General features: G+C 38.8%; 1 protein-coding gene across 1 annotated transcript; it reads left to right on the forward strand.

Annotated features, from left to right (window-relative positions):
• Positions 1-912: 912 nt before the first annotated feature.
• Positions 913-8,513, forward strand: LOC128697680 (uncharacterized). Its single transcript, XM_070094249.1, has 3 exons — positions 913-1,087; positions 4,073-4,619; positions 4,746-8,513. The coding sequence occupies exons 1-3, from the start codon at positions 913-915 to the stop codon at positions 5,881-5,883; spliced, it is 1,860 nt and encodes a 619-aa protein (XP_069950350.1). The 3' UTR covers positions 5,884-8,513.
• Positions 8,514-11,329: the final 2,816 nt, after the last annotated feature.

The raw sequence follows: 11,329 nt of genomic DNA on the forward strand, positions 1-11,329 counted from the left end.
TCCCTTCATATTTCAGATATATTGGCCCCACTCAGCAGCTCTGTGACTCTTCGCCTTTGTCTGTATAGAGAACGTCTCTCTCTTTCTAGTTTACATCTTCTCTTTCTTTTTCTTAATCTGTCTTGAATAGAGCTCAAGAACCACAGAATTCATTTTTTCAAGGCAAATGTTCGGATCCATGTTGTTTAGAATATCTTCCCAGCTTGTTTTATCAGGTCATGGTTTACTTGATCCCATTGTATGTGTTTGTTAATGAAATTGAATTTCGTGAAAAGACCTTCATGACTGCTCACATTTTGCTGGTCCGGAGCCTTGTGCATACATGTCTGCACGTCTATTATGTTGTGATCTGAGTGTATTGTCTTCGATACAGTTATATTACGTATCAGATCGTCATTGTTAGTATTTTCTAGTCTTGTAGGCTCTATTATTTGTTAAAGCAACTGCTCAAGAAGAAATTTATCGCTTAGATGGCACTGGACAAGCACCTAAAGTCGGTACCTGACAAGCCGGGCAGTGACTCGTACGTTGGATTGCGTGCAGCCAGCAGTAACAGCCTGGTTGATCAGGCTCTGATCCACCAGGAGTCCTGGTCACAGACCGGGCCGCGGGGGCGTTGACCCCCGGAATTCTCTCCAGGTAAACTCCAGGTAATAAGTTATCACAAGTTATATACACTGATGGATATAAACAGGAGTCTTCTGGCAGGGCTGCATCTGCTCTTATTGCCACCTCCATAGTTAAGAACCATAATAAATTTGTTGAACTAGGCATAAGAATTAACAACTGGACATCAACACTGCAAACTGAATTGTTTGCAATTTTAATGGCGCTAAACCTAACTTATGACACTGACCTTGACTCTATCATCATTACTGATTCTGTCATCACTGAAGGCTCTTAATTCATATAATGTCCAACAACATGCTCATTGGAGAAGCCGGGTATAGATACTCAAAAATCCGGGTCAAAGGAATTAATGTACAATTGCTATGGATCCCATCACACACTGGATTACTCCTTCATGATAAAGTTGATATGTTAGCCATGAAGAGTACCCAGGAAGAGAATGTAGAATATAACTTTGGTATAACTGTGTCTAGCATTAGGAATAATATTAGGAGAGAGGTAAATAATGAAAATGATTGTTATAGGAATGCAGTTAGAAGCCTGAGTAGATCTATAACCCACTATGATAACATGAACGTAGATAAGTATGTTTATGGAGCAACTTGCAATGTGAACAGACTGACTGATGTTGTAGTGGCCAGACTTAGGCTTGGTTACAAGTACTTCTGGCAGCTTGGCAGACACACACATGATGATCAAACTAAATGTAAATTATGTGATCAGGCATATGGTCACTGTCTTGAACACTATGTGCTTAATTGTCCACTTATTGAGGAATACAGAGATAGTATAATAATCTATGTGACATGTCAAGATATCTTATTAATGAAAATAAGATACCAGATATACTAAGCAAATTTCCTAAATTTGCTTGTAACAGATAAGTGAACTGTAGATATAAATCCATATGTACACCTGTTAACCCTGTTGGGGCCTGGTTCCTAGGCCTGTAGTGTATCCATATGCTCTTGAGCTACCTTCCACAGGATGGATGTGGGATGCACAATAAACTAACCACTTCGGTGGCAAAATCTCATCTAAATCTGACCTAATTTGCCCGAAATGCTCAGCATTAAAAGAGCTTTTTATTTATAGTAGTATGTCATTGATGTCAACTAGGCCTGTATACCTTGTACTTGTACCTGTAGTAAATAAAGATATTAGATTAGATTTTGCCACCGAAGTGGCTAGTTTATTGTGCACTCCATATCCATCCTATAATAATAACGAACGCCGCCAACTCAGTGCACTGTTTACCTCGCTGTGGGAGCAGTTCTCTTATGCTTTACCTGGAGAGAGTTCCGGGGGTCAACGCCCCCGCGGCCCGGTCTGTGACCAGGCCTCCTGGTGGATCAGAGCCTGATCAACCAGGCTGTTACTGTTGCCTGCACGCAATCCAACGTACGAGCCTCAGCCCAGCTGGTCAGGTACCGACTTGAGGTGCTTGTCCAGTGCCAGCTTGAAGACAGCCAGGGGTCTATTGGTAATCCCCCTTATGTATGCTGGGAGGCAGTTGAACAGTCTCGGTCCCCTGACACTTACTGTATTGTCTCTTAACGTGCTAGTGACATCCCTGCTTTTCATTGGGGGATGTTGCATCGTCTGCCGAGTCTTTTGCTTTCTTTGTGAGTGATTTTCGTGTGTAAGTTTGGTACTAGTCCCTCTAGGATTTTCCAGGTGTATATAATCTTGTATCGCTCCCGCCTGCGTTCCAGGGAATACAGGTTCAGGAACTTCAAGCGCTCCCAGTAACTGAGGTGTTTTATCTTCATTATGTGCGCTTTGCTTGCATTTTTGAGTCATTTGGCCAAATTTCGTTTTTCTAAGCATGGGTCTTAAGAAAGTAAGTATAAAGAACAGTGCTGAGAAGAAAAAGAGGATGATTTCCATAGAATTAAGGCATGAAATCATAGATAAATAAGCGAAGTGTCTAGGTTTTGGGTTGAGGGGGGAGCTGGCTCGTAACTCAGATGTTGGCTCGTAACTCACAGCAAAAACTCGACCGAGCGACGGCTCGTATCTCAAAATACTTGTGTATATATATATATATGTCGTGCCGAATATGTAAAACTGGTCAATTAGGAAGAACTCATTTAAAAATTAAGTCCTTTCTAAAATTTTCTTTTATACATTTAAAGATATATTTTTTTCATTAATGTTAATGTAAAAATTTTTAATTTTGCACCAAAAGAATCTTAGAAAACTTACCTAACCTTATTATAACAAGAACAATTTATTTTAGCCTAACCCAACTAAATATATTTTAGATTTGTTTACAATAATTTAATACTAAATAAACACAGTGAAATATAATTTTTTCGTTAGGTTCAGAATGATTTTTGGCGAGATTATTGCATACACAAATTTTCTCTTGTCCTATATGGCAAGATGAACGTTGCTATTTAAGCCAAGATCGCAAGTTCTGCCTATTCGGCACGACATATAAATATATATATATATATATATATATATATATATATATATATATATATATATATATATATATATATATATATATATATATATATATATATATATATATATATAAATATATATATATATATATATATATATTCAAACAGAATCTCAGGTTTATCCTAGTAACCTGTGAAAGTTCATTAAGAAATATTTTTATCAATATATTCATTATTATAATCACTGGTAATCGGTCATTACATAAAGGAATTTATCACGTTTTATCCGAGAAGCAAAAAACCTTCTTCTTCTTCTACTTCTTCTTCTTCTCCTTATGACCAGAGCTTTGGTAGGATGGGTAAGGAAGAAGGATGGGTAAGGAAGAAGGATGGGTAAGGAAGAAGGATGGGTAAGGATAGAAGGATAAGGATAGAAATTTTGGAAAAGGGTGGGAGGGGGGAGAGAGGTACGATATAAAAGGTAAGTGGCCCAACCACTTTGGTGTAATTTAAAAAGTGTACGTGAAATGATAAGATATTCTTTAAGGGGTATAAGACTAACCCATCAGAGTCACATAGATATAACAGATATATAAGTACATGACTCTGAATTGGTAGTAATTATACAAGTTGCAATTGCCTTTTTTTTTTTTTTGCGATTGCACAACATATATTTATGCGACAATGAAGGCAATAATTTTCTGGCCAGTTTATAGAATTACGTGACAATGGCTTCTTACAGGTGGTGTCCAGCCATAGTAAATAGCATAATTTTTACATTAGATTGTTATATAAGATTTCTCCCTAATTGGGGGCGATGATGTTCTCAGTATACATAGAAGGGTTCTGGTGTTACCCAATCTTCTTCATCAGGGAGGTTGATCAATATCATGGGTCGAGGGTAATCATCTTTATGTATAAAACGACGGACCCTACGAACATCAAAACGTATAAAGTGAATTACATAAGAAAAAAACATTGTTTTTTTTTTTTACTTTACAATTGAATATTTGGAGTTTTTTTTTCAGAAGTGACTACAACATTGAAAACATCTACACGACCGCCTACAACCACACGTCCAGCATTCAGTACGACCAGAACACCAGCATTCAGTACGACCAGAACACCAGCATTCAGTACGACCAGAACACCAGCATTCAGTACGACCAGAACACCAGCATTCAATACGACCAGAACACCAGCATTCAATACGACCAGAACACCAGCATTCAGTACGACCAGAACACCAGCATTCAGTACGACCAGAACACCAGCATTCAATACGACCAGAACACCAACATTCAATACGACCAGAACACCAGCATTCAGTACGACCAGAACACCAGCTTTCAGTACGACCAGAACACCAGCATTCAGTACGACCAGAACACCAGCATTCAGTACGACCAAATCGGTATTCATATCTTCCACCACAACCAATACGTCCAAAAGTGCATCATTTACAACGACTGCTGTTCCATTAAGTACGTCCACTGTCATAACATTAACTAGTAATACAACTACGAAGCCAGCAAATGTAACAATAATTACGTCATCTACAGCTTCAAGCATTACCTTTACAAACACAACTAATTCTTCCATATCCACAAGTACAATAATTACTATTAATAACGCAACTACATCCACTAATACGTCCGCTTTCACAACTACATCTATTAATACGTCTGCTGTCACGACTACATCAACTAATACAAGCACAGTTACATCTAACAGTACATCTACTAGCGGTACTACATCAACCAACACGTCTACAGCCACAGCTACATCTATCAGTAATACATCTAGTTCAATATCTTCTAGTACAATTACATCTATTAGTGCATTGTCTACTAACACAACGTCAGCTATTACAACTACACCTACAAGTTCAACTATATCTAGCACACCTACTAGCACTACTACTAGCATAACTACATCTACTAGTGCAACTACATCTACTAGTACATCAACCACTACATCTACATCAACGACCATAAGTACACCTTCTACAACAGTCACATCTACTAGCACTACTTCTAGCACAACTACCTCTACTAGCACTACTACTAGCACAACTACCTCTACTAGCACAACTACATCTAGCACTGCTACTACTACTAGCTCAACTACATCTACTAGCACTACTACTTCTAGCACATCTACTAGCACCACTACATCTACTAGCACTAATACTTCTAGCACATCTACTAGCGCCACTACATCTACTAGCACTACTACTTCTAGCACATCTACTAGCACCACTACTTCTAGCACATCTACTAGCACTATTACTTCTAGCACATCTACTAGCACCACTACTTCTAGCACATCTACTAGCACTACTACTTCTAGCACATCTACTAGCACCACTACTTCTAGCACATCTACTAGCACTACTACTTCTAGCACATCTACTAGCACCACTACATCTAGTAGCACTACTACTTCTAGCACATCTACTAGCACCACTACTTCTAACACATCTACTAGCACTACCACTTCTAGCACATCTACTAGCACTACTACTTCTAGCACATCTACTAGCACCACTACATCTACTAGCACTACTACTTCTAGCACATCTACTAGCACCACTACTTCTAGCACATCTACTAGCACTACTACTTCTAGCACATCTACTAGCACCACTACATCTACTAGCACTACTACTTCTAGCACATCTACTAGCACCACTACTTCTAGCACATCTACTAGCACTACTACTTCTAGCACATCTAAAAACAACAGACAAAGCCCCACTCCACAAAGGGGGCAGGAAAGCAACAGCAAAGAACTACAGACCGATAGCACTAACATCCCATATCATAAAAATCTTTGAAAGGGTCCTAAGAAGCAAGATCACCACCCATCTAGAAACCCATCAGTTACACAACCCAGGGCAACATGGGTTTAGAACAGGTCGCTCCTGTCTGTCTCAACTACTGGATCACTACGACAAGGTCCTAAATGCACTAGAAGACAAAAAGAATGCAGATGTAATATATACAGACTTTGCAAAAGCCTTCGACAAGTGTGACCATGGCGTAATAGCGCACAAAATGCGCGCTAAAGGAATAACAGGAAAAGTCGGTCGATGGATCTATAATTTCCTCACTAACAGAACACAGAGAGTAGTCGTCAACAGAGTAAAGTCCGAGGCAGCTACGGTGAAAAGCTCTGTTCCACAAGGCACAGTACTAGCTCCCATCTTGTTCCTCATCCTCATATCCGACATAGACAAGGATGTCAGCCACAGCACCGTGTCTTCCTTTGCAGATGACACCCGAATCTGCATGACAGTGTCTTCCATTGCAGACACTGCAAGGCTCCAGGCGGACATCAACCAAATCTTTCAGTGGGCTGCAGAAAACAATATGAAGTTCAACGATGAGAAATTTCAATTACTTAGATATGGTAAACATGAGGAAATTAAATCTTCATCAGAGTACAAAACAAATTCTGGCCACGAAATAGAGCGAAACACCAACGTCAAAGACCTGGGAGTGATTATGTCGGAGGATCTCACCTTCAAGGACCATAACATTGTATCAATCGCATCTGCTAGAAAAATGACAGGATGGATAATGAGAACCTTCAAGACTAGGGAGGCCAAGCCCATGATGACACTCTTCAGGTCACTTGTTCTATCTAGGCTGGAATATTGCTGCACTCTAACAGCACCTTTCAAGGCAGGTGAAATTGCCGACCTAGAAAATGTACAGAGAACTTTCACGGCGCGCATAACGGAGATAAAACACCTCAATTACTGGGAGCGCTTGAGGTTTCTAAACCTGTATTCCCTGGAACGCAGGAGGGAGAGATACATGATTATATACACCTGGAAAATCCTAGAGGGACTAGTACCGAACTTGCACACGAAAATCACTCACTACGAAAGCAAAAGACTTGGCAGACGATGCACCATCCCCCTAATGAAAAGCAGGGGTGTCACTAGCACGTTAAGAGACCATACAATAAGTGTCAGGGGCCCGAGACTGTTCAACTGCCTCCCAGCACACATAAGGGGGATTACCAACAGACCCCTGGCAGTCTTCAAGCTGGCACTGGACAAGCACCTAAAGTCAGTTCCTGATCAGCCGGGCTGTGGCTCGTACGTTGGTTTGCGTGCAGCCAGCAGCAACAGCCTGGTTGATCAGGCGCTGATCCACCAGGAGGCCTGGTCACAGACCGGGCCGCGGGGGCGTTGACCCCCGAAACTCTCTCCAGGTAAACTCCAGGTAAGCACCACTACATCTACTAGCACTACTACTTCTAGCACATCTACTAGCACCACTACTTCTAGCACATCTACTAGCACTACTACTTCTAGCACAACTACTAGCACCACTACACCTTTAATTTTTAGTTAGTTTAATATGTTTATTATGCACCCCATACCAATCCTGTGGGCGGTAGTCAAAAGATTACAGAGGTACATAATGGGTCCAGGGACTGGGCCTCAAAGTTTTGATAGCTGAGCAAGTTACAGCTTTAGGCTGAGGGAATGATCACCTCGGTATTACTTCTTCTGTCTCCACTGTTAAATTCGACTGAAGGAGCCTTCTGCACAAACGAAACTTTTCAACACTACTCATACTCAAGTACGGCACGAGTCTTATTCATCAACTGAGAATATTACACAAATTCAAATGTTTATGTCAGTAGAGAAATTGTCAACTTAATTGTTACTCTTAGCTGGGAGAATGTCGTTTGTCACCACAATATTCATAACCATAACGTAACAACATTCATGTCGACTGTGTCTACAACTATAGCTGTCTGCCGTAACTTATCAAAATTCAACTGGTCAACTGGCAAATCAGTGACATTGTACTTCCTGGCAAATGAGTGACATCACACTTCCTGGCAAATGAGTGACATCACACTTCCTGGCAAATGAGTGACATCACACTTCCTAGCAAATGAGTGACATCACACTTCCTGGCAAATGAGTGACATCACACTTCCTGGCAAATGAGTGACATCACACTTCCTGGCAAATGAGTGACATCACACTTCCTGGCAAATGAGTGACATCACACTTCCTAGCAAACGAGTGACATCTACATATATCATTTGGTCTCTGGCAAGAACAAGACTCATATATGCTATATTGGTCCCTGACCTAAGTAGATAATTTACCCACTCATATAATCCATAAATAAATGCCAGCTGATAGAATGACATCTATAAGATTTATATCAACAAAGTATATACAGTGTTAATTTTGAAAGGTTGGGTTTGATTAGTACCTGACGTATTGAAGTAAATTCTTAAGTAGCTTTGGGAAAAAGTTAGACAAATAGGTGGGTAGGAATAGTTGGTTTTGAGCAAAACTTACCTAGTATGGGCCAGTAGGACTGCTGCAGTATTCCTCCATTCTTATGTCCATATGTGTGTGTGTAACTTGATCAAATTTGTATTATTCTTTAACTTTTATTTTAATAAATGCACCACAGCATCACATAATCAGTCTTTTCAACTGAACCTGTTTACACTGTACCTACAATATAATAATGTTCTGATAATAGAAGAACATTTAAGACTCGCATCTTAATGGCATTATTCTATCCTGCCACTTGTTTCAAAATCATTTATTAATTAGGTTATCAGTATTGTTACTTAAGGAAAGCACTAAACTCGTAGGGGGTCATACAACGCCTGGGGCCAGTGGGCCTGCTGCAGTGTTCCTTTTTTTCTTTTGTTCTTAAGTCTTCAACCAAATATGTGAAGATCTAAATGAATTAACAAGTTATTTTGTCAGAAGATGTCAAAGTTCTTCCCAGAACATCGTATCAAGACAATATTAACTATTTATTTGGTATTTTCATCTATTTCTTATATATCGCAAGATTCAAAAAGTTATGAAGGTTTAGAAGCAACATTCATTGTTGATGATGGTTTAGAACCAATAGTCAGGATGATCAGTAATAAATTCCTGGTCATGGCAATGTAAATGTTTGTGCTTTTATTTAAGTCAATATCGCTACTTAAAAAAATATATTTAAAAAAATATATTAATCAAGCTATCATATGTATATATTTAGGCAACTTTTATTATTATTATTATTATTAAAGATTCGCCGGTATTCTCCCGGCCCGGGCCTTTTCCAAGTGGTGGCCCGGCCTTGGCTCCCTCTTTAGGGAGTGTCTGAGACCTAAGTCTCCCATGGGAGGAGGTACAAGTACCTCCTCATCTCTGGGACCAACTGTCCCCAGGCCTAGCCACAAGCTAGGCCTCTCTGGTCTGCCATCCCCGCCACAAGGGGGCTAATGGGAATGACAGTCTTATGAGCTACAAGCTCGGGCACAGGCACCTGCCCTAGAAGGGCTGGGCATGGTGTTGATGAGGCAACTTTAGTTAAAGTGTAAAGTGTTTTAATGAATTCTGTATAAAAATTAATATTTCACGATTTTGATGGTAAATCAAAAAGTAATGGAGGTTTAATATAAACTTCATAATAATTATTTTTTTTTGTATTTAAGAAATTGGAATAATAATTTTAATGTTACAACTTTCGAATCTTTCTTCAGATTGACTAATTCTTTATTTCTGATATTTAACAGCATTATAAACTCCAGCCTCACCCTATACTATTCCTTATGTATGCTTTAAATTAGAAGAGGCTGGGCATATAGAATCCAGGGATAACTTTCTTAGATCATTTCAGGTACGGGGGGGGGGGCTAGGTTTGTGATGTGCCTTTCTTAGATTATGAAGGTACATGGGTTTATAATGTACTTTTTTAGATCCTGTAGGTACATGGGTTTATAATGTACTTTTTTAGATCCTGTAGGTACATGGGTTTATAATGTACTTTTTTAGATCCTGTAGGTACATGGGTTTATAATGTACTTTTTTAGATCCTGTAGGTACATGGGTTTATAATGTACTTTTTTAGATCCTGTAGGTACATGGGTTTATAATGTACTTTTTTTAGACCATGTAGGTACATGGGTTTATGATATGCCTTTCTTAGATGGCGCAGTGAACGAAAAAAAGCCACACCAGAAAGGATCATATAACGAATGCGAGGCATTAATAAGTTTAATTAGGTACATGTTTACACAATTACTATTATACATAGTGTAAATTACCTAGGATAACCTCCCCCCAAAAAAGCCAGAGTGACATATTTACATTGGAGTTCAATCCAAGGACAGAGAATTTCAGTACCAGTTGCCCACATCAAGGCACCTCCCATTTATTTATTTATTTATTTATTTTTATTTGGACATGATACATAGTTGTACAAAGAACTATAGTTATTGGGTGTACATGCCAAAAGCCCCTTGTATGCAGAACTTTATGGACAGCTTAAAATTAACTTAAGATTAACTAAGCAATGATATATTCAGTGGTAAAAATTACAGTAAACAAATTACAACATGAAGTACACATCAGCATTTCAAATAAGAAGCATTAAAGTTATACATATTTCTAGCATAACAATGTATAATATAATCGAATCAGATGGAGTAAAATTAATTATTTGTAGTACAGAAACTGGTCATATGGTCATTAGATGAGTTACTGGACATTCAAGAGAATGGAGTATTCTATAACGTAATGTAATTAAAAAAAACATTGTTTGATAGGGTCACAGGTTATACATTTATGACATTCAATTATTCAGTATTTATTTAGATGTGGTTGAGTAAGTGGTTTTTAAGAAGAGTCTTGAAGTAATAAACAGACAGTATTTCTTTTATATTCACAGGTAATAAATTCCAGATTTTTGGGCCTTTTATGTGAATTGAGTTTTTACATAGTGTGAGATGGACACGAGGAACATCAAAGAGTGATCTGTGCCTTGTGTTATGGTCAAGTGTTCTGTTGAGGTTGGTAAGGAGACGTTTGAGGGGAGGGTTTATATCCGAGTTAAGCGTTCTATGTATGTAGTAGGTACAATAATAAGTATGGATGTTTTGTACGGTGAGTAGGTTTAGAGTTTTGAATATTGGTGGAGTGTGCTGCCTGGAGTGGGAATTTGTTATCATTCTGTCTACAGCCTTTTGTTGGGTAATTAATGGTCTGAGATGATTTATTGTTGTTGAGCCCCATGCACAAATTCCATAGGTGAGATAGGGGTAAATGAGTGAGTGATATAGGGCCAGGAGAGCTTGGAGATTTTCTTGGAAATTTGTTGTACATGTGTTTGAAATTTGAGTCTATTATCAAGGTGGATTCCTAAGAATTTTCCCTCTGTGAGCTTTGTGATAGGTGATCCATTTATCATTATGTTAAAAGGAACATCTGTGTTCTGTTCCAAACTGAATGAAGT

The sequence above is a fragment of the Cherax quadricarinatus genome, chromosome 45 (assembly GCF_038502225.1).
Source record: "Cherax quadricarinatus isolate ZL_2023a chromosome 45, ASM3850222v1, whole genome shotgun sequence".
NCBI classification, from domain to species: Eukaryota; Metazoa; Arthropoda; class Malacostraca; order Decapoda; family Parastacidae; genus Cherax; species Cherax quadricarinatus.